Source organism: Salvelinus fontinalis, chromosome 25 (assembly GCF_029448725.1).
Source record: "Salvelinus fontinalis isolate EN_2023a chromosome 25, ASM2944872v1, whole genome shotgun sequence".
NCBI lineage: Eukaryota > Metazoa > Chordata > Actinopteri > Salmoniformes > Salmonidae > Salvelinus > Salvelinus fontinalis.
The window spans coordinates 451,864-477,078 of NC_074689.1; the positions used below are offsets into that span (position 1 = coordinate 451,864).

Consider the following 25,215-nt stretch of genomic DNA (forward strand, 5'->3'; position numbering starts at 1 on the left):
AAAGCAGGAAGTACCGGTGACTAGCTCAATACTGAAGTGGTCAAATGACACAGATGCTACAGGACTATTTTTCTAGCACAGACTGGAAAATGTTCCGGGATTCATCCAATGGCATTGAAAAGTACACCACCTCAGTCACTGGCTTCACCAATTAGTGCATCGATGACGTCGTCCCCACAGTGACCATGCGTACATATCAAAGGTTAAAGCTGCCGCTTTCAAGGAGCGGGAGACTAATCTGGACGCTTACAAGAAATCCCGCTATGCCCTCAGGCGAACCATCAAACAGGCAAAGCATCAATATAGGACTTAGATTGAATACTACTACAACGGCTCTGACGCTCGTCAGATGTTGCATGCCTCGCAAGTTATTATGGACTACAACGGGAAACCCAGCTGCGAGATGCCCAGTGACGCGAGCCTACCAGACGGGCTAAATGCATTTTTATGCTCGCTCCGAGAGAAGCAACACTGAAGCATGCATGAGAGCGGCAGCTGTTCTGGACGACTCTGTGATCACGCTCTCCGTAGCCGATATGAGCAAGACCTTTAACCTGTTTGGCGTGCAAGCCCGACGTCGGTACATTTATGACAACAGTCACTTCAAGTGCAGGGCGCGAAATTCAAAAGATAATTTTTTTTAATATTTAACTTTCACACATTAACAAGTCCAATACAGCATATGAAAGGTACACATGAATCCAGCCAACATGTCCGATTTGTAAAATGTTTTACAGGGAAGACAAAATATGTAAATCTATTAGCTAACCACGTTAGCAAAAGACTGCACTTTTATTACTCCATCAGTTTTTGACTCCATCAGTAGCTATCACAAATTCGGCCAAATAAAGATATAAATAGCCACTTACCAAGAAACAACCTCATCAGATGACAGTATGATAACATATTTATCGTATAGCATATGTTTTTTTTTCGAAAAATGTGCATATTTCAGGTATAAATCATAGTTTACATTGCAGCTACAGTCAGAAATTGCACCGAAAGCAGACAGAAAAATTACAGACACCAACGCCAAATAACTAAATACTCATCATAAAACATTTCTGAAAAATACATAGTGTACAGCAATTGAAAGACAGGCATCTTGTGATTCCAGACAATATTTCTGATTTATCAAGTGTTTTACAGCAAAAACACAATATAGCGTTATATTAGCGTAGCCACAATAGCCAGAAACACTTGGGCGCCGACGACCAGTTCACATGCACGACAGATATTAGAAATAGCATCATAAAATGTTTCTTACTTTTGGTGATCTTCCGTCAGAATGTTGGACAAGGTGTCCTTTGTCCAGAACAGTCGTTGTTTGGATCTGGAACGGCAAATTTCCCTCTTGATTTAGCATGGGCACTTGCCAAGTGGCACGGATCTCTCCAACGTCAACAAAGTCAGTGAACGGAACACGGCAAAACTCCCGAAAAAAATTCAATAATCTGATTAAACTATATTGAAAAAACATACTTTACGATGATATGGTCACATGTATCAAATAAAATCTAAACCGGAGATGTTAGTCGTCCATAACGACAGCTAAACAGAAGGCAAATCCATGTCCTCTTTCGCGCGCTCCAGAAACAGGAAATGGACGGTCACGTCATACAAAGAGCTTTAATTCCACCTCAGACCAAGATAGACACGAAATTTCTTCTCTCACCGCCTCTTGACAACCAGGGGAAGGTGTATGAAGTGTACGTAGACTCCTACGTTCATTGCCCATGTATAGGCATGAAGTTGAACAGAGCATCGATTTCTGACATTCCACTTCCTGGTCAGGAAATGTGCTGCAGAAGGAGTTCTGTTTCACTCAGAGAAATAATTCAAACGGTTTTAGAAACTAGAGAGTGTTTTCTATCCAATAGTAATAATAATATGCATATTGTACGAGCAAGAATTGAGTACGAGGCCGTTTGAAATGGGCACGATTTAACTGGCTACTCAATACTGCCCCTTGCAGCCATAAGAAGTTAAACAGGTCAACATTCACAAGGCCGCGGGGCAGGACGGATTACCAGGACATGTACTCAGAGCATGCGGGACCACCTGGCAAGTGTCTTCACTCACATTTTCAACCACTTCCTGACCGAGTCTGTAATACCCACATGTTTCAAGCAGACCACCATAATCTGTGTGCCCAAGAAAGTGAAGGTAAGCTGCCTAATTGACTACCACCCCGTAGCACTCACGTCAGTAGCCATGAAGTGCTTTGAAAGGCTGGTCATGACTCACAAAACCATCATCCTGGAAATACTAGACCCACGCCAATTCGCATACCGCCCCAACAGATCCACAGATGGCATACTCTCAATCACACTCTACACTGCCCTATCCCACTTGGACAAAAAGAACACCTATGTGAGAATCCTGGACTTCCTGAAGTGCTGCCCCCAGGTGGAAAGGGCAGGCAGCAACACATCTGCCACCCTGATCCTCAACACGGGGGCCCCTCAGGCGTGCATGCGTAGTCCCCTGTTACCCTGTACTCCCTGTTCATCCACGACTGCGTGGCCAAGCACGACTCCAACACCATTACGTTTGCTGACGACACAACGGTGGTAGGTCTGATCACCGACAATGATGACACAGCCTATAGGGAGGAGGTCAGAGTACCTGGTAGTGTGGTGCCAGGACAACAACCTCTCCCTCAACGTGAGCAAGAGAAAGGAGATGATCTTAGACTACAGGAAAAGTAGGGGCGGACATGCCCCATTCACATCGACAGGGCTGTAGTGGAGCAGGTCGAGAGTTTCAAGTTTAACCTGTTGGGGATGGGGGCGCTGTTTAGACTATTTATGCTAATGTGGCTAATTTTTTAAACGGCTTCCCACAAAATCCTTGATCGTACAATATGCATATTATTATTATTATTGGATAGAAAACAGTCTATAGTTTCTATAGGAGTTGAAATTTTGTCTCTAAGTGGAACAGAGCCCATTCTACAGCAATTTCCCTGACATGGAGTCAGATTTGAGAAACGTTGGCCACTTTTCTGAAGTCATTTAAACGGGCACTGTCGTTGCTATGACTATACGGACACTTCTTACGTCTTCCCCTGGATGCCTTTACGTGATGACGATTCCAACGGGCTCGATTGCTCGTTCACAGGCCCTACAAATGAAAAAAACCTTTAGCTAGCAAGTCTTTTCTTGCTGCGTAACGCGCGTGGAAGACACCGACCCTCTCCTGTTCCAAGCATTAGTTTAGCCTGTTATATTTCTCCGGTCATCTTTTCACTCGTTATAGGAGTTACAAACATCACAAAGTAGTTAATTTAAAGCGTTTTATAGCAATTTATATCCGTTTAGTGCGATTTTGGGACATTTATTTTTGCAACGATGTGAAAAGTTGGGAACGCTTTTCAGTTCATCCCGAACGTAGTTGACATTTCCACATGGCAAGAGGACAGCTTTCCACCAAAAGACGATTTCTCCCAAGAAAGGATCCTTTGCCCAAGATACTGATGGAAGAACAGCTCAAGGTAGGACATTTTTATTATGATAAATCGTGTTTCTGTCGAAACATTTTAGTGGCTTAGGACGCCATGTTTTTTGACGTAGCTTCGCTTGGCGCAAACTGTATTGAAAAGTAAGGATAAATTAAAAAATGTAATAACGCAATTGTATTAAGAATTAAATTGTCTATCAATCCCTGTCCACCCTATATTTTTTAGTCACGTTTATGAGTATTTATGTATAAGAGTAGATCACTGTCTAAGTGGCGCAAGGACGTTTTCTTTACCAGCTTGTCTACATTTCACATTGTCTAACCATGATTTTGGTGGCTAAATATAAACATTTTCGATCAAACTGTATATGCATGTTGTAATGTGATGTTACAGGAGTGTCATCGGAAGAATTCTGAGAAGGTTAGTGAAAAAATTAATATCTTTTGGCGATGTTGACTTTTATCGCTCACTTTGGCTAGAATCAATGCTGGGCTGCTAATTGCTATGTGCTAAGCTAATATAACGATTTATTGTGTTTTCGCTGTAAGACACTTAGAAAATCTGAAATATTGTCTGTATTCACAGGATCTGTGTCTTTCGATTCGTGTATGCTGTGTATTTTTACGAAATGTTTGATGATTAGTAGTTAGGTAAACACGTTGCTCATTGTAATTATTCTAGTCCATTTGTGATGGTGGGTGCAATTGTAAACTATGCCATATACCTGAAATATGCACTTTTTTCTAACAAAACCTATCCCATACCATAAATATGTTATCAGACTGTCATCTAATGAGTTTTTTTGTTGGTTAGGGGCTATAAATATCTTAGTTTAGCCGAATTGGTGATGGCTACTGGTGTTGGTGGACAAATAAAAGATGGTGGATTATGCTAATGTGTTTTTAGGTAATAGATGTACATCTTTACATATTGTGTCTTCCCTGTAAAACATTTTAAAAATCGGAAATGTTGACTGGATTCATAAGATCTGTGTCTTTCATTAGCTGTATTGGACTTTAATGTGTGAAAGTTAAATATTTTAAAAAAATATTTTTTTTGAATTTCGCGGCACTGGTTTTTCAGTGGGGGGGGGGGGGGTGTGCCGCTAGCACCACGCTGATCCTAGACAGGTTAAACCATCATGGTCCATACACACCACGAAAGTCATGAAGAAGGCATGAAAATGCCTTTACCTCCGCAAGAGACTGAAAAGACTTGGTGTGGAGCCCCAGTTCTTCAAAAATGTATACAGCTGCACAATCAAGAGCATCCCGACTGGTTGCATCACCACCTGGTATGGCAACTGCTCGGCATCCGACCGTCAGGCGATACAGAGGGTACTGCGTACAGCCAAGCATCCTGCCATCCAGGACCTATATACTTGGTGGTGTCAGAGGAAGGTTCAAATAAATTGTTCTGAAGTTATCGGCAGTCATAGTCAGACAGCCTGAACATCTTGATTCTATGTTTAATTGAGATCTTTTGTGAATAAAGCATTTAATGAACACTTTGACTGCTCTACGTATGGTCTGGATCACTAGTAGATGTGCAAATGTTTTTAAGAGCCACATTACTAACGTAGGCTCTGGGAACACCTTATATACTAACGATACATCGTAAGAAGGTTCTAACGATGATCATAACGCTACGAATTCTTTTGGAAAGCAAGGTCCTGTTCTATTCTACTATGGTTGGAGGACACCTGAGCTGACAGCACCTGAGGACGCAGAAGCAGCAACACCCCTGGACTTTCTCCTCTGGGCTCTCCTCTCAGCCAAAACAATGCAATCACTCGCAATCACGCCCCCAATTGCAGTGCCGCAGATTCAAACATGCGTTGATGGAGACGCCAGATCTGGGAGCAAGGACAGAGAGGAGAAAGAAAAGGGTTGTGCACAGAGTATTAATGCAAGAGGGGGAGGCAGGGAGGGGTGGAGGGGGACCCTTGCTACCTTCGGCTTCAACGTAGACTATGATCTGAAGCCATTCTTGTGACTTTGCCATTGTAATTGTTTGTAGGCTTATGTAGTCTAAATTGAATCTATGATCGTATGCTATCCTTTTGTTTTTTGTATGTTATTTGTATGTCATTTTAATATTTGAGAATTAACCAATGATATTAGGCCATACTTGGCCATGATTACAGACACCTGTGTGTGTCTTTCGACACTATATAAATGAGTCACCCTGCAGTGTTTGTGATTATACCCTGATGAAGACAGCTTGCCTGTCGAAACGTTGGACATTACATTTTTGCATCTTAGCTCTTAGAGTGTGCGGCTCTCCTCTATTTTCAAGTTTTCCACTCTGCTAGCCATCACCTCGCCTAAATAGGTGTGCGTTCTTTTTCCTCTAGGGGTGTAGGAGGGTCACACAGGGAGAAGGGGTAGGGGAGAGCAGAGAAGAAGAAGTGGAGGAGAGAGAGAATGGAATATAAGGAGACAAAGTTAAGCAGCACAGACTGATGAAGGCAGATGAGGACTCATCCACCCACGGATCAGCTCATGTACATGCACACAAATACGTGCATACGCACAAAAACAGACATAGGCTTGGACTGGAAGCCATAAGTTCTAAGCCTGTGGCCTGGGGCCATGCAATTGCTTTTCATTAGCAATGCTGGGTTCAGAACTCCACCACTACCTCTTTCCCCTGTTGCTCTTTTCATCTTTTCATTAATTACAAAAAGTATTCTCCTTTGCAATAAAAAGGTTTACTTTTGCGAACTACAATGTAAGTGAGTGTTGGCTGTCCCTATTGTATATCCCATTAAAACTTTGTAGGGCTAGGCCCCTTTTTTCTCCTTTCCGTCTGAATGACGTGCCCAGAGTAAACTGCCTGTAGCTCAGGCCCTGAAGCCAGGATATGCATATAATTAGTACCATTGGAAAGAAAACACTTTGAAGTTTGTAGGAATGTTAAAATAATGTAGGAGAATATAACACAATATATATGGTAGGAGAAAATCTAAAGAAAAACCAACCAGATTTTCTTTGAGAGAGACCATCCTCTTAGAAATGCAAGAGAAAGGTCAGATTGTAAAATAGCTTCCTGGATTCCTATGGCTTCCACAGGGTGTCAGCAGTCTATGTTCAAGGTTTCAGGCTTGTAACTTCAAAAACTAATAAGAAATAACAGTTTTTGTATGAGGACATAGTCTTAGAAATCAATTTTTTTTGCATGCCATGATGAAGTTGTGCAACGGCTAAAATCGGTTTCCTATTGAAAATACTTCTTTCCAAAATAAATTGTATAGTTTAATTACATTTTAGGGTGTCTGAGGAGTAAATAGAAACGTATTTTGACTTGTTGAAACAAAGTTTAGGGGTAGATTTTCGGATTCCTTTCTCTGCAGTGGATTACTCAAATCGATTGCGCCAACTAAACTGACTCTTTGGGATATAAAAAGTATTTTTTATATGTAGTGACATATTATAACTGGGACCCTTTGGATGACAAATCAGAGGAAGATTTTCAAAAAGTAATTGAACATTTCATCTTAATATGTGAATGTATGAAACCTGTGCCAGTGGAAAAATATTTTGGTGTGGGGCGCCATCCTCAAACAATCGCCTGGCAAGTTGTTGCTGTAATAGCTCCTGTAAATCGGACAGTGCAGTTAAATTAACAAGAATTTAAGCTTTCAGCCGATATAAGACACTTACCTAAATGTTTAAAACCCATAATAACTATTAGAATTTATTTTAACTTCTTGTCAATAGGGGGTGCTGTTAGCACTTTGTAATAATGACGTTCCCAAATTAAACTGCCTCGTACTCAATTCTTGCTCGTACAATATGCATATTATTATTACTATTGGATAGAAAACACTCTCTAGTTTCTAAAACCGTTTTAAATTATATCTGTGAGTGAAACAGAACTGGACTTAGAGCAATTTTCCTATGTGGATGTGAGAATGCCAAATTTTGCAAGCTGCTCTGAGATCTGTTTATAAATCTGCCTGTCTTCTATTGGTTGAGATGCACTGCATACGCCTACCCTGGATGTTAGCGAATAGGGAGACTTGAAATGGAGTCTCTACGTAGATCTGAAAGGTTATAAATCGCTTGGCAAGGACGTGTCTGGTCTTTTCCCTCTTCGCTCTGACGCACTGAGGACCTTGGCATATTGTACTAGAACCTTCGGTTATAGCTCTTAGAAATTTCCGGCTGTGTTTTTATTCGATATAGGCTTTAAAGACATCATAATGTTGTTATTTTAAACCGGATTATATCAGTTTATGTCAGTATATTGCGATTTTCGGGTATTTCTTTTCGTGGCGTTCTAGGGAGTTGGGTATCTCTCTCACATGCTAATGTTTACTGCTAATTGCAACGTTGAAGAGGACGTTCTACAACCAAGCAACGATTATTTTGGACAAAGGACACCTTTCCCAAGATTCTGATGGGAGTTCATCAAAAAGTAAGAACTATTTATGCTGATAATTCGTTGTTCTGTTGAAAAATGTCAAATGCATAAGCCGCCATTAATTGCAGTGCAGCCTCGCTTCAACGCACGCTGTATGTTGAAGTAACGTCAATTTTAAAAATGTAACACAGCGATTGCATTAAGAACTAATTTGTCTTTCATTTGCTGTCCAACCTGTATTTTTTAGTCAAGTTTTGGATTAGTTACTGATTAGAATAGGTGCCTCTCCAAAGATTTCTCCCGACATTTTCTGGGCAGCTTTGCTACTTTTCTCATTGTATAACCACGATTTGTGCCGCTAAATATGCACATTTTCGAACAAACTCTATATGCATTGTGTAATATGATGTTATAGGACTGTCATCTGAAGAATTCTGAGAAGGTTAGTAAAAAAATTAATATATTTTGGTGGTTTATACGTTATCGCTGTTTTTGGCTTGAATCAATGCTATTGTGATGTTTGCTATTGTGGTAAGGTAATATAACGCTATATTGTGTTTTCGCTGTAAAACACTTAGAAAATCTGAAATATTGGCTGGATTCACAAGATCTGTGTCTTTCAATTGCTGTACGCTGTGTATTTTTAAGAAATGTTTTATGATGAGTAATTAGGTAATACACGATGGTCGCTGTCGTTATTCTAGTTGCTTTGGTGAGAGTTGTGATGGTGGCTGCAATGGTAAACTATGATTTATACCTGAAATATGCACATTTGTCTAACAAAACATATTTATTATAGCATATGTTATCAGACTGTCATCTGATGAAAGTGTTTCTTGGTTAGTGGCTATTTATATCTTTATTTGGTCGAATTTGTGATAGCTACTGATGCAGTAAGAAAATGGTGGAGTAAAAAAAGTGGTGTCTTTTGCTATCGTGGTTAGTTAATAGATTTACATATTGTGTCTTCCCTGTAAAACATTTTAAAAATCAGAAATGATGGCTGGATTCACAAGATGTGTATCTTTCATCTGGTGTCTTGGACTTGTGATTTCATGAACATTTTATTATATGATATCCCTGTGGCTTTAGGCTAGGCTATGCTAGTCAGCTTTTTTGATGGGGGGGTCCCGGATCCGGGTTTGTGACTCGTTAGAGGTTTTAATTATGCGCCCTCCAGTTTCACTGGAAGTTGTTTCACTAGCGGGACACCGATCCTTTTAAGACTCCATCTCAATGTTCAATTAAGTTCACCAGCGCATTATACTATTCTTCTGACTGTGCTGTGCTGTGATGTGGTGTAAAAACCCTGTCTCTGGATTCTCATAGCAAATGTGACAAGTGTTATCATCATGAGAGACACAACCTGCCAAAAAGTGAGAATCCTTTACACATACTGTACCTTCTCCCTATATCCACAAAGGCATGCTCAAACCCTGCAAACAATGAGTCATTAGGACGTCCCCAGAACGTCACGAAATGGTTGCTTAAAGTCGACAGGTGGTTTTCCCTGCAGGTTTTGTCTAGATCCCGGTTTGTTCCGGGCACTTCCCCGAAGACGTTTTTTAGGACTTTCTTGGGATGTTGAGACATGGTCCCCTCAAGGTTTTTGTCTAGTTCCCGCTTTGTCCCAGGGACGTCACCCGGTGGTCGCAAAGAAACGTTCTCCCCCCAAAAACAGAAAATCTAACCATGGTACACGCACCCTAGTTTCATTACACATCACCCTTTGTTACTGTTGCCAAGTACATCAAGGCCCTGATTCATGAACCACTGATCCAGTCACAGCTCTTTGGCAATGGTAGGGACACCCACACACAAACAGTGCTTTTGACATTGTGTTTTCAAGATACATATTTGATACACAGTACATGACTACACCGTGTATGTGTATTCATACAGTCATTATTATTTAACATGTCCTCACCTGGGATTTGAACTCATGACCTCTTGGTTCACAGCATTCTGTTCTTCCTGCTACACCACCATGTCTGAACCAATGAGTACGGTTACATGCACACAATAATGTAATTATTGTGGATAGTCAGCTTAATATAATAATTGAATTAAAACGTTTACATGCTTTGCAAGAACAACGATTTTCCTAATAATCCTGTTTACACATCTGAAATTAGGCTACCTAATGGCACTCTGATATATGCAGAAAATCGGCAATCAAAATAAATGTTTTACCACAGCGGCCATGTTATTTTTGGGAAGCGTATTTGATTCTGTGAAAACTACTTCTATGACGCATACATTCAGTTGCTCCGATTTCACTTCACTCAAGCTAAAGAGGGAGGCTTGCTCGGCTGGTGCTAGCAAATGTGCAGATCAAATAATCGGCATTCCAGCGGTGTCATGATAATTTGAAAGATTTCTTAGAAAACCAGGTATTTAAAATTGGCCTACGCTTACATTGATTTTGAACAGACGCCAATTAAGATAAGCGGAGTAAGGTGTTTAGAATAGTTTTGCATAATCTGCCTACTGCCATTATCAGTTTAATATCTAATTATTACTGTGAATGTAAACATACTCAATGACTGATTTCACATGTAGGCCTATTTCAACACTTTCCACTTCAAAATCAATCTCAGCTCTGTTAAAAATACACTGAAGAAAAACTATTACATTTATTGTGGTGATTCAGGAGTAATGTTAAAACAGAATAATATGACCCACCAATATTAGACAACTATACTGAAAACCCAAATGCAAATTGCTGAAATTAGTAAATTAAATAAATTAGAGAATGGTCAGATTAACTGATAACTAAAATAGCATTGCAGATGACTCTCTTTTGCTAAGATCAGAGATGTATTGTAGGTAATAAATGTGCAGGGGACTTCTGATATTGTGGCGCAGCAGAAGATAGCATATCCCCAAATCCAGAAGTTGTTGAGTTCAAATCCCAGGTGGGGTCATATAGAAAAGTCAGTAGCGATGATGTCAAATGTAATCATATTGTCAATGATTAACGACGTGTACACTATTTTAGCTGAAAAGGATACAACTTGCCTTAAAACCCCCTTACCATTTAATGTATTTACTTATAATGGTTTGGAACACCTGGGACCATTACATGACAAAAACCTTGAGTGGACTATGACAAAAAGTCCAAAGAACATTCAGGGGACCATGACACAATGTCACAAGAAAGTCCTTAAAATGTCCACGGGACTATCCAGGAACTAGACAAAACTTCTAGGTGACCATGACGAAATGTCCCAAGAACATGCTAAAAAAGGTCCTCTGGGATGTCCCCGGGACAAACCGGTATCTAGACAAAACCTCCAAGGGACCATGACACATATCCCAAGAATGTTCAGGTCACCATGACACAACGTCCCAAGAGCGTCCTAAAGATGTCCACAGGTCAAACCAGGAACTATAAAAAGGTCCCCCAGAGAACGTTGCCTTGGAATCATCATGCAATGTCCAAAGGACTAGTGAAAGGAAAGTCCTGAGAATGTCCTAAAAAGGTCCTGACATGGTCCTCAGTGATGTCCTGGGAATTTACGGGGAACTAGACAAAGGTCCCCCCAGAGAACGTTCACTTGGGACCATCACGCAACATTCTTAGAATGTTCTCAGAATGTCAGTGGGATAATGTCACGCTGAAACCCTTAAACGACCTGATGGGAACGTCGCAGAATGTCCTCAGGACATCCCTTGTTTGCTGGATACACTCATTCATTGCATTTGGAAAATATTCAGACCCCTTGACTTTTTCCATATTTTGTTACGTTACAGCCTTATTCTAAAATGGATTCAATATATTTTTTTAATTCCTTAATCTACACACAATACCCCACGGCTAAGGAGTATTGGTGTCCCTATTGGTGTATTGGTGTCCCTGAGGGGTCTTTAGCCTGGTTTGCTAACTATCTCTCTCAAGGAGTGCAGTGTATAAAGTCAGAACATCTGATGTCTCAGCCATTGCCTGTCTCCAAGGGAGTACCCCAAAGCTCGATCCTAGGCCCCACGCTCTTCTCAATTTACATCAACAACACAGCTCAAGCAGTAGGAAGCTCACTCAACCATTTACATGCAGATGAAACAGTCCTATGCTCAGCTTATACTCAGCTCTACAACAAAGATTTCTTAGTGTCCAACAAGCTATCGCTGCCCTTAACCTTGTTCAGAACACATCCAAAACAAAAGGACATGTTGTTTGGTAAGAAGAATGCCCCGGTGTGATTACCAGCTCTGATGGTTTAGAGCTTGAGGTACTCACCTCATAGAAGTACTTGGAAGTATGGCTAGACGGTACACTGTCCTTCTCTCAGCACATAGCAAATCTGCAGGCTAAGGTTAAATCTAGACATGGTTTCCTCTATCGTAATCCCTCCTCTTTCACCACAGCTGCCAAACTAACCCTGATTCAGATGACCATCCTACCCATGCTAGATTACGGAGACAATTTATAGATCTGCAGGTAAGGGTCCTCTTGAGAAGCTAGATGTGCTTTACCATTCGGCCATCAGATTTTCCACCAACGCTCCTTACAGGACACATCACTACACTCTCTACTACTCTGTAAACTGGTCATCTCTGTAATTCCGTCGCAAGATCCACTGGTTGATTATTCTTTTTAAAACCTTCTTAGGCCTCACTCCCCCCTCTGAGATATCTACTGCAGCCCTCATCCTGCACATACAACACCCGTTCTGCCAGCCACATTCTGTTGAAGGTCCCCAAAGCACACACATCCCTGGGTCGCTCCTTTTTTTAGTTCACTGCAGCAAGTGACTGGAAGGAGCTGCAAAAAACAATCAAACTGGACTGTTTTATCTCCATCTTTTCATTCAAAGACTCAATCATGGACACTCTTACTGACAGCTGTGTCTGCTTCACGTGATGTAGTGTTGTCTCTACCTTCTTGCCCTTTGTGCTGTTGTCTGTGCTCAATAATGTTTGTACCATGTTTTGTACTGCTTCCATGTTGTGCTGCTGCCATGTTGTTGTCATGTTGTGTTGCTACCATCCTGTGTTTTCATGTGTTTTCTTATGTCTCTCTAGTGTTGTGGTGTCTCTCTTGTCGTGATGTGTGTTTTGTCCTATATTTTTATTTTATTTTTAATCCCAGCCCCCGTCCCCACAGAAGGCCTTTTGCCTTCTGTTAGGCCATCATTGTAAATAAGAATTTGTTCTGAACTGACTTGCCTAGTTAAATAAAGGTTAAATAAAAAATACCCAGCAGTGTAATGATGCATCCCAGAATGGAGAACAGGGCCCCTGTACTGAGGCCGGCAGGAAGTGTGTATGACATGGCTCCACACGATTGGGCCACACCGTCCGAGTCACAGTCACACACGTTCACTGATAAGGTGTTGGTGCTACTGAGGGCGGGGCTTCCACTGTCGACAATCAACACGGGCAGTCGGTACAGCATCTGCTTCTGTCTTCGAAACCCTCCACGTTTCGTTACGATAGACGCCGTGTTGTCTGGAAGGGAGGGTCATGAATATGATCAGTCAGGAAGAAGGAGAAGAGTATTTAGAGATCAAATCTGCATAGTCTGTGATGAGCCTGCAGACTGTGGATCAACCCTAGAATGATTGATATCATCTCTAATTTAAAAAAAAACTTTAATACAGAAGATTTCTTTATCTCACAAATCACATACAGTATACTATAGCTGCAGAGACAACTTTATACTGTTTTGTTTTTATGCTTTGTTTTTGCTTTGTTTTTTATGCTTTGTACTACAGTCCGCAAAAACACAACAGTAAATACTACAGTATACTAGTCAGCAAAAACACTAGAGCAATTACTACAGTATATAGTACGCTTTTTTTTACCAGTATTTGTACTACAGTAAACTGTAAATACTACAGTATACTATAGTATTCCTACGATAGTATATATACACACAATAGTATTTTTTCAATTGGGCAGTGACAAATGAATAGTAACAACTGAGGAATAGAAGAGAAGGCTCAGAGGCATAATGTCAGGGTAGTTCAGACCAGAAAAAATGTACATAGGAGAAAAATATTTTGTGCAAATGGGCATGATACAGTTAGTGATTAAATTATACTTTCAAATTGTGTCTTTACATTTCAAAACTTGTTTTTGCCTCCACACTTCTAAACCTGCAATTAACATTCATAGATATTCTTATCCACTGAATGGATTTAAAGGTGAAAGAAACATGAATAAGCCATCAGAAGCATCCTCGGAAAGTTTATTTCAGCAGCTACTTTCAATCAAAAAGGTTTTGAAATGTCTAATGTTTGAAAATCCAATATTTACAAAGAACACTTCTCAATCCATACTTGGCCATAGTTGACCCTGATCTTACATACCTTACAAACCCTGATCCCTTACATTAAAAATGTTCCTCACATTCTTCTCTGTTGACGAGGACGAGACACCTACCTCTGTTGTCTCGGAGAGTGAAGTTGCTGTTGCTAGCCACAGACGCAGGTAGGGCAAAGTAGAAGCGATGACCACTGAGAGGCTCATCCTTGTCCACGGCGCTGATCGTCTGGATGACCTGTGGAACACATGACCACACACAACCACTATGACTGTCTGAACCTCTAATGACGCAACCAAATTGTGAAGCTGATCGGTTGATTGACAGTTTGATTGATACAATTGCCTAATTGCTGCCACTAAAAGGTCATAAATCCATATCTGTAGTTTCTTTGTTTTAGTCTGGCATCTCCATACGAATTAACTGTGCTGGTTCAACATGGTGCAAATTGCGTTCACAGGTTAAGATTAGTTTACAAACTAGCATAAATCTCGCTTAACACAAGGCCAATGCAATAGTGTAACTAAAATGATGCAAATAAAGCAGATTTTGATTCATAGGAAATATTTATTTTATAACGTTGGCTATGATTTTACATCACTTAACACTTGCAGTAAATGCTTATTTGGCAAGAGAAGCCTACTGCAGCCTTATAGGGATGAGATTCTCTCTGAAACATTATAGGTATGGATTAAATTGTTTTTTTCCCCTCATCAATCTACATACAATAACCCATAATGACAAAGCAAAAACAGGTTTTTAGAAATGTTTGCAAATGTATTAATAATAAATAACTGAAATATCACATTTACATAAGTATTCAGACCTTTTAATCAGTACTTTGTTAAAGCACCTTGTCAGAGCCGTGTGTATAGGTGGCAGGGAAGTCAGGCGCAGGAGAGTTAAACTGAGTGTAAATGGAGACTTTTAATAAATGTCCACTTAACAATGCTCCAAACACGAAAATGTACATACATAAAATAAACATGGGTACGAGGACCCGTCGCGCACCTATACACCAAATAAACAACAGTTGACATGAAACAATCCCTGACAAAGACATGAGGGGAAACAGAGGGTTAAATACACAAGAGGTAATGGATGGGATTGAAAACAGGTGTGTGGGAAGACAAGACAAAAGCAATGGAAAATGAAAAATGGATCGATGATGGCTAGAAGACCGGTGACGTCGACCGCCGAACACCGCCCGAACAAGGAGAGGCAACGACTTCGGCAGAAGTCGTGACACACCTTTGGCAGCAATTACAGCATTGGGTCTTTTTGGGTATGACGCTACAAGATTGGAGCAATTGTATTTCGGAAGTTTCTCTCATTCTTCTCTGCAGATCCTCTCAAGCTCTGTCAGATTGGATGGGGAGCGTCGCTGCACAGCTATTTTCAGGTATCTCCAGAGATGTTAGATCGAGTTCAAGTTGTGACTAGGCCACTCAAGGACAATCAGAGACTTGTCCCGAAGCCACTCCTGCGTTGTCTTGGCTGTTTGCTTGTCCTATTGGAAGGGGAACCTTTGCCCCAGTCTGAGGTCCTGAGCCCCAGTCTGGAGCAGGTTTTCATCAAGGATCTCTCTCTGTACTCTGCTCTGTTCATATTTCCCTCGATCCTGATTAGTCTCCCAGTCCCTGCCGCTGAAAAACATCCTCAAAGCATAAGGATGCCAACACCATGCTTCAACGTGGGGATGGTGCCAGGTTTCCTCCAGACGTGACGCTTGGCATTCAGGCCAAAGAGTTCAATCTTGGTTTCATCAGACAAGATAATCTTGTTTCTCATGGTCTGAGTCCTTTAGGTGCCTTTTGGCAAACTCCAAGCTGGCTGTCATGTGCCTTTTACTGTGGATTTGCTTCCATCTCGCCACTCTACCATAAAAGCCTGATTGATGGTGCTGTAGAGATGGTTGTCCTTCTGGAAGGTTCTCCCATCTCCACAGAGGAACTCTGGAGCTCTGTCAGAGTGACCATCGGGTTCTTGGTCACCTCCCTGACCAAGGCCCTTCTCCCCCGATTTCTCAGTTTGGCCCGGTGGCCAGCTCTAGGAAGAGTCTTGATGGTTACAAACTTCTTCCATTTAAGAATGATGGAGGCCACGGTGTTCTTGGGCACCTTCAATGCTGCAGAATGTTTTTGATACCCTTCCAAAGATCTGTGTCTAGACACAATCCTGTCTAGGAGCTCTACGGGCAATTCCTTCGACTTCATGGCTTAGTATTTGTTCTGACATGCACTGTCAATTGTGGGAACTTATATAAACAGGTGTGTGTCTTTCCAAATCATGTCCAATCAATTGAATTTACCATAAGCGAACTCCAATCAAGTTGTAGAAACATCTCAAGAATGATCAATGGAAACAGGATGCAACTGTGCTCAAATTCGAGTCTCATAGCAAAGGTAAATAAGGTATTGATGTTATATTTTTTCTGTTTGTCATTATGAGGTATTGTGTGTAGATTGATGACGAAAAAAATGTATTCAATACAATTAGAATAAGGTTGTAGCGTAGCAAAATGTACAAGTCAAGGGATCTGAATACATTCAGAATGCACTGTAACTACTCATAAACCAACATTTAACATGTAAAATATCCCCTTATCAGAGTACAATAAACTAACATTTAGCCTAAAAACCTCTACACAGACTTGTGCCAACACCACCATTATGTAGCGGTCTGGCTAAATCAATTGAAATGTGTGGTGCCTCTCAAAGTGGCAGTTTGGGCCCTGGTCAAAAGTAATGCACTATAAAAGGAATAGGGTACCATTTATGAAGCAATCCCAGGGCCTTCATAGTGAATGATATACACAGCCATTCACACATCTACAGTCTAGCATAGTGTTCTGTCACCACTGCTTCAAATCAAGTCGTCCAAATTTGAAGCCAGCGAGAATAATAAAAACCTCAAACTGAAGACATTCCTCAAAAACCACGGACCACATCCACATCCAAAATAGCTGTTTTCACATGTTGATCTTAAATTTCAAATGTGAAACCATATTTAAATATGTATGAAATGCTTAGTTTACAACTTAACACAACATTTTCACTGGTGAGGAGAATAAGATGTTTTCACCTAATGTGAATTGCATTTTTACATGTGAAGAACATTCAACATGTGAAAATCTCACTTTCACATATTGAATTGAAATTTCACGTGACAAACATTCAGATGTGAAAATCTCAGTTGCCGTTTCACATGTAAAAAAAACATAAACATTTGAAAATCTCACTTTCCCATGTGAAGCTGCAAGTTCAAGTGAAAATGAATCATGTGAAAATCTAATTTGCAGTTTCAAATGTGAAAAACTTCCATGTGAACTTTTTCAATTCCCATGTGAAATTGAGATATTCACGTGAAAGGTTTTATCATACGAAACTGCAAATGTAATGGTTTTTCACATTTGTAATTGCAGATTCACATGTGTGGTTGAAATACTATTATTCTCCTCAGATGGTGTTACCATTAGTGATGTGACAAATGGAAAATTGTTCTTAACGTTTAAACTGCCAGTTTTCCGTTAAAGAGTAACTTTCATGAACAAAATCGAAAACAATGTTTTAGGTGAAACGTCAATTATGGTCTACATTTTGACAGTTTGTAGCAAAAGTGATATATTTTTATATTTTAGGGAGTGAACGTTACTTATAATAAGGATTACATGGAGAAAATCTGACCTATATGAAGTGAAAATGGTTTCCCCTCCATTCAGCAAAATATATTTTACCTAAACCCTCCCTACACCCAAAATAATAACTAAAACAAAGTGGATAGCAGAGAACATGTCCAGCATTTACTCTAACTTGGACACACCAGAGCCTTAGATATGCAGTTTTAGAAACTGTTCTTCGTCCGGTAAGCAGTACAAGGCAACGCATGAATATTAATAGTGCACAGGGCTGTGGGCCAGGTTGTGGGTTCACAAACCACTGTGGACAAGAGTAGGGTTGGAAATATCTCCTTTATAGTAAAAGCATTGCATGAATCTATCATCATATTTCCATTTCCGAGAAAAATATATGTTTTATAAACATTTCATGCAATTCTATGTAATTCTTGCATAATAGCAGATAATTTTTTAATACCACACAAATTACCGAAATGACAGGCTAAAAATGGACAGAGAGAAAGGCTTGTGTGTTCATCGAATCATATTTCTCCAAAACCAAATCAGTGTGTCTTGTTTGCAACGAAACTGTCCATGTTTGCACATAATTAAATCTTATTAAATTGAATTTTAAAAGTTAGTCCTATATTTCCACCACAGACAGAGTCGGCGTTCCGACGCAGAAAAATGTAAGCTTTAACTTCTGGCTACTCAAATGCCATGGCTTAAACCAACTAGAGGTCACAAGTGTTTCCCTAAAAGCTCTCTGGGTTTAAACATATTATATTGTACAGAAAGTAAATAGCTTAATCTATTGACAGTGACAGAATTAGAATACTTCTCAAACAAAGTCAATTTTTTTGTCTCCTCAACTATAGAAGGTTGTTGAGTGTCACGATCGTGTGGAGGATTGACGGACCAAAACGCAGCTTTAGGAAAATAAGCCATCTCCTTTTTATTGACGAAGAAGGCAAACGAAACAAACACACTTATGAACTAAACAAAACAAGAAAACGATCGTGAAGCTAAACAACGATGTGCACACACTGGCTACAAACGTATCACATAGACAACTACTCACAACAAATGAAAGCCTATGGCTACCCTAAATAAGGCTCCCAATCAGAGACAACCGAAATCAGCTGTCTCTAATTGGGAACTCATTCAGGTAACCATAGACTCTCCTAGACAACTAAACATACATAGACAACGCTAGACACATGAACTCAACACAAACCCATATACTACACCCAACAACCCCTTTACCATAGAAACACCCAAAACCAACAAAACACAAACATTCCCCATGTCACACCCTGACCTAACTAAAATAATAAAGAAAACAAAGAATACTAAGGCCAGGGCGTGACATAACCCCCCCCTTTAAGGTGCGAACTCCGGGCGCACCATTACACAGTCTAGGGGAGGGTCTGGGTGGGCTTCCATCCACGGTGGCGGCTCCGGCTCTGGTCGTGGTCCCCACGTCACCACAGTCCCTAACCGCCTCCTTAGCTTCCTCCAAATGACCCCCCTCCACATTAACCCCACTGCATTAAGGGGCAGTTCCGGACTAAGGGGCAGCTCCGGACTAAGGGGCAGTACCAGGGTAAGGGGCAGTACCAGGGTAAGGGGCAGTACTAGGGTAAGGGGCAGTACCAGGGTAAGGGGCAGTACCAGGGTAAGGGGCAGCACCAGGGTAAGGGGCAGCACCAGGATAAGGGGCAGCACCAGGATAAGGGGCAGCTCCGGACTGAGGAATGGCAGCTCCGGACTGAGGAATGGCAGCTCCGGACTGAGGGACTGCAGCTCCGGACTGAGGGACGGCCCATGGCTGGCTGACAGATCTGGCTGCTCATGGCTGGCTGACGGATCTGGCTGCTCATGGCTGGCTGACGGATCTGGCTGCTCATGGCTGGCTGACGGATCTGGCTGCTCATGGCTGGCTGACGGATCTGGCTGCTCATGGCTGGCTGACGGATCTGGCTGCTCATGGCTGGCTGACGGATCTGGCTGCTCATGGCTGGCTGACGGATCTGGCTGCTCATGGCTAGCTGACTGATCTGGCTGCTCATGGCTGGCTGGCGGCTCTGGCAGATCCTGTCTGATTGGCGGCTCTGGCAGATCCTGTCTGATTGGCGGCTCTGGCAGATCCTGTCTGACGGGCGGCTCTAGCGGCTCCTGTCTGGCGGGCGGCTCTAGCGGCTCCTGTCTGGCGGGCGGCTCAGTAGGCTCATGGCAGACGGGCGGCTTTGTAGGCTCATGGCAGACGGGCGGCTTTGCAGGCTCATGGCAGACGGATGGCTCAGATGGCGCTGGGAAGACGGATGGCTCAGATGGCGCTGGGGAGACGGATGGCTCAGATGGCGCTGGGGAGACGGGCAGTTCAGGCATCGCTGTGCAGACGGCAGACTCCTGCCGGCTGAGGCGCACTGTAGACCTGGTGCGTGGTGCCGGGACTGGTGGTACCGGGCTGGGGACACGCATCTCAGGGCTAGTGCGGGGAGCAGCAACAGGACGCACAGGACTCTGGGGACACACAGGAGGCTTGGTGCGTGGTTTAGGCACTGGTGGTAAAGGGCTGGAGACACGCACCATATGGCTAGTGCGTGGAGGAGGCACTGGTGGTACTGGGTTGGGGCGGGGAGGTGGCGCCGGAAATACCGGACCGTGCAGGCGTACTGGCTCCCTTGAGCGCCGAGCCTGCCCAACCTTACCTGGTTGTATGCTCCCCGTCGCCTGACCAGTGCGGGGAGGTGGAATAACCCGCACCGGCCTATGTAGGCGAACCGGGGACACCATGCGTAAGGCTGGTGCCATGTACGCCGGCCCGAGGAGACGCACTGGTGACCAGATGCGTTGGGCCGGCTTCATGACATACGGCTCAACACTCAGTCTAGCCCGGCCGATACGTGGAGCTGAAATGTACCGAACCGGGCTATGCACGCGTACAGGAGACACCGTGCGCTCTACTGCGTAACACGGTGTCTGCCCGTACTCTCGCTCTCCACGGTAAGTACAGGGAGTAGGCGCAGGTTTCCTACCTGACTTCGCCACACTCCCTTTAAGGCCCCCCCCCAAGAAATTTTTGGGTTGTACTCACGGGCTTCCAGCCTTGTCTCCGTGCTGCCTCCTCATATCGCCTCCTCTCGGCTTTAGCTGCCTCCAGCTCTTCACGAGGAAGGCGATATTCTCCCGGTTGTGCCCACGGCCCCTTACCATCCAGTATCTCCTCCCATGTCCACGAATCCTGTGTAGGTGGGTCCTGTTGCCGCTTTCCATGCCGCTTGGTCCTGTAATGGTGAGTAGTTCTGTCACGATCGTGTGGAGGATTGACGGACCAAAACGCAGCTTTAGGAAAATAAGCCATCTCCTTTTTATTGACGAAGAAGGCAAACGAAACAAACACACTTATGAACTAAACAAAACAAGAAAACAATCGTGAAGCTAAACAACGATGTGCACACACTGGCTACAAACGTATCACATAGACAACTACTCACAACAAATGAAAGCCTATGGCTACCCTAAATAAGGCTCCCAATCAGAGACAACCGAAATCAGCTGTCTCTAATTGGGAACTCATTCAGGTAACCATAGACTCTCCTAGACAACTAAACATACATAGACAACGCTAGACACATGAACTCAACACAAACCCATATACTACACCCAACAACCCCTTTACCATAGAAACACCCAAAACCAACAAAACACAAACATTCCCCATGTCACACCCTGACCTAACTAAAATAATAAAGAAAACAAAGAATACTAAGGCCAGGGCGTGACATTGAGCATAGTCTCAATGTCATAGAAAAGAAACAATGATGTGGAAATTTACCGAATGGTTACCTGGAGGAAAATTCGTAACGTTAATGCTTTATATTGGCACACTCCAGGTGACGTACAGGTGATTTTCAAGATCTCGCACACTAATGAGATGCTATTGCGCCCACAATACTACACTGTCTGAGCTGAGGAATACATGCTTTCTGGTATGTTTTGATTACAATACTGGGTGTGTAACGAGTATTACCGAAGGTGGCTTCCCTTCCTGTTCGAGTGGCGCTCGGCGGTCGTCGTCGCCGGTCTACTAGCTGCCACCGATCCCTTTTTCCTTTTCGTTTGGTTTTGACTAATTGATTTCACCTGTTTATTGTTTGGTTGTTAGGGTGGTGCTATTTAAGTTCGTTTAGCCCTTTTTTTTGTGCGGGCTTGTCTTTCTGTTTTGTATGAGGTTGTTCATTTATGTTGGGGTTTTCCACAGTCTGGATTGGCTTTCCAGTGTGTACTTTATTCAAGTCGGATTTTTACGCCAAATGTTTTTGACGTTACCAGTTGTTCATATGGTTGGACATTAAAGAGTGGTTTTCCCCATACCTATGCTCTCTGCGCCTGACTCCTTACAATTGTCCTCATTGAGCGTAACAGGGTGGGTGAATATATTTTATATGACATACATTATTTTTTGTTAACTAGTAAATAGTAGCCTACAGCAACGTGTGTTTAAATAATTTCTAACTTGTTAACAATTTCTGCAAGTTAAGTTTTTGCTTGCTTGAGCCTGCTAACTGAGGAGTGTTAATCAAGATTTTGAAGAAAATAAAACTGATCTGATAATATAAAGTGATTGATAACACCACTTTGGTCCGCCATGCTTTATGCTAGAAACAAGCTGTAAAATACACCGGACAGACAATTCCTGAAAGGTTTCCGACCCTTTGCAACCCTACCAACGAGTATGTGGAGTGAAGTACTAATATTTAGTAAAACTTACAGATATTGAATATAATGTTTTTATCTTGAGGCGATCTGCACCGCTGTGTTCAGTCCGCCATTTTACCTCACGGCCTCACCTTAAGCACTAAACCTTCCCCTTGACTGAAATTGAAAAAGCATTACCCTTACGAATTTTTCTCCAGGTAACCATTCGGTAAATTTCAATCCATCCCTTAGTAACAAATCAAGCTCTTTTTGCCCTTAACGGTTCAACTCTACCATTGAAATAGTAATGTGGTGCCTCTAAGTAATCTCAAGGGAGGGGTTCGGTATGAAATACACTCCCTTCTAGATGTGGTGGGTGGTACCACTTCAAAGCTTACAATAAAAGCAGGTGACAGTGCACCATTTTTGGCAATGGTCTTGGTAAGTGGAGTGTGCCAATATATTTTGCATGATGCTTCCTTGACTAGTGTCACGCCCTGACCTTAGTTATCTTTGTTTTCTTTATATTTTGGTTAGGTCAGGGTGTGACAAGGGTGGTTTGTTTAGTTTTTGTATTGTCTAGTTTTTTTTGGATGTCTATGGGTTTTGGTTAGTCTAGGCATATTATAGGTCTATGGTGGCCTGAATTGGTTCCCAATCAGAGACAGCTGTTTATCGTTGTCTCTGATTGGGGATCCTGTTTAGGTTGCCATTTTCCATTTAGGTTTTGTGGGTTATTGTCTATGTGTAGTTGCATGTCAGCACTCGTGTCTTATAGCGTTCACGTTTGATAGTTTTGATAGTTTGTTTAGTGTTCTTCGTATAATAAAAGAAGAATGTATTCTTATCACGCTGTGCCTTGGTCTCATGATTACAACGAACGTGACAACTAGACTACTGACGTTACACAAAATTCAAAGGCAGTAAGGCACATTTCCGCATATGACCAAATTCAACGTTTTTGCTACGTTACAGCTTTGTTCAAAAATGGATTACATCGTTTTTTTTATCAATCTACACACAATAACCCATATTGACAAAGCAAAAACAGGTTTTTAGACATTTTATTAAATGTATTAAAAATAAAAAACTGAAATATCACATTTACATAAGTATTCAGACCCTTCACTCAGTGCTTTGTTTGTTTCAAGTCCGGATTCTGGCTGGGCCAAACAAGGACATTCAGAGACTTCATGGCTTGGTTGTTGCTCTGACATACACTGTCAAATGTGGGACCTTATATAGACTGGTGTGTGCCTTTCCAAATCATGTCCAATCAATTGAATTTACCACAGGTGGAAGTTGTAGAAACATCTCAAGGATGATCAATGGAAACAGGATGCACCTGAGCTCAATTTCGAGTCTCATAGCAAAGGGTCTGAATACTTATGTAAATAAGGTGTTTCTAAAAACCTGTTTATGCTTTGTCATTATGTGGTATTGTGTGTAATTGGCTGAGTATGTTTTATTTTATTTAATCCATTTTAGAATAAGGCTGTAAAGTAACAAAATGTGAAAAAAGTCAAGGGGTCTGAAGGCTTTCCGAAGGCACTATAATTTCTAGATTAAGACGGCATGGAAGTATGTTAAAAATGGCCAACCAAGCATGTTGGTTACGATTAAAGTAGGCAATGGAGTATCAGTTGTCATCTGCGATTAAATGCTTGTGGTTACAAGCTGTCAGGTATTAGGCACTAGAGGAGGTGGAGAAAGACACCCTGCCAATTAGGACTGGCAGACCCAGGGAGATTTTATCCTCATTTGATTTAATGAGGCCTCCAGAGTGGTGCAGTGGTCTTAAGGCACTGCACTGCAGTGCTAGCTGTGCCACTAGAGATCCTGGTTCGAGTCCAGGCTCTGTAGCAGCCGGCCACGACTAGAAGACCCATGAGGCGGCGCACAATTGGCCCAGCGTCGTCCAGGTTAGGGGAGGGTTTGGCCGGCAGGGATGTTCTTGTCCCATCGCCCTCTACTGACTCCTGTGGCAGGCCAGACGCAATGCATGCTGACACAATTGCCAGGTGTAGTGTTTCCTTCAACACATTGGTGTGTCTGTCTTCCGGGTTAAGCGGGCATTGTGTCAAGGAGCAGTGCAGCTTGGTTGGGTTGTGTTTCGGAGGACGCGCGGCTGTCGACCTTCGCCTCTCCTGAGTTGCAGCGATGGGACAAAACTGTAACTACCAATTGGATACCACGAAATTAGGAAGAAAAAAAGACGGGATTTCATGAATATTACATTTATACTACTCCCTGGCACTGAGATTAAAACTACACAAGAAAATAAAAAAGCTCAACATGTCTCCTGTGTCTGACTTCATACCCAGATGTTGTGAGTTTCATTTAAAACATTGTTTTTACAGTGGAAACTGGAATCATGCTGATCAAGGTGATCTATTTGCAGAGCGTTCACAATCTCAAATTCACTGATTGGTTTTGGATTTGTGTGTTTTGGTAGAAACAGTAATAGCTAATATAAAGCACTTTATACCCTGAACATGGATGCACTGTATATGCACAGCTGTGCAACATGAAAGACCCAATTTCTTCACGGGGTACAATATATATATATATATATTCTTTCATATAACATGCCTGTGTAGCAAAAAATACATTTCAATACAAATACAGACATCGCTCTATGAAGCTTGCCTTATTCCCCAACGATGAAGCAGATGGGAACTCTATGATGTACTTTGAATAAGCTTATCTCGAGGAAGGTATCAATTCCATTCCTTGCTCGCCGGGAGAAGGACAGTAAATCAATGTTAAATCAACCCACTTTGTAATTTATAATGA

The 25,215-nt window shown here is 42.0% G+C and overlaps 1 protein-coding gene across 3 annotated transcripts in view; it reads right to left on the reverse strand.

The window, feature by feature from the left end:
* The window catches only part of LOC129822717 (cadherin-7-like), a 159,881-nt gene that overhangs the window by 18,919 nt on the left and 115,747 nt on the right, over positions 1-25,215 (reverse strand). For 2 of the 3 annotated variants that reach the window (XM_055881043.1, XM_055881042.1), the window contains exons 10-11: positions 14,219-14,336; positions 13,031-13,282 (exon numbers count right to left, since the gene is read on the reverse strand). In XM_055881043.1, coding sequence (XP_055737018.1) covers positions 13,031-13,282; positions 14,219-14,336 — 370 coding nt within the window. Of the gene's footprint in view, positions 1-5,180; positions 5,816-13,030; positions 13,283-14,218; positions 14,337-25,215 lie in introns of those variants that run through there. The other variant, XM_055881045.1, reaches the window with a different exon arrangement.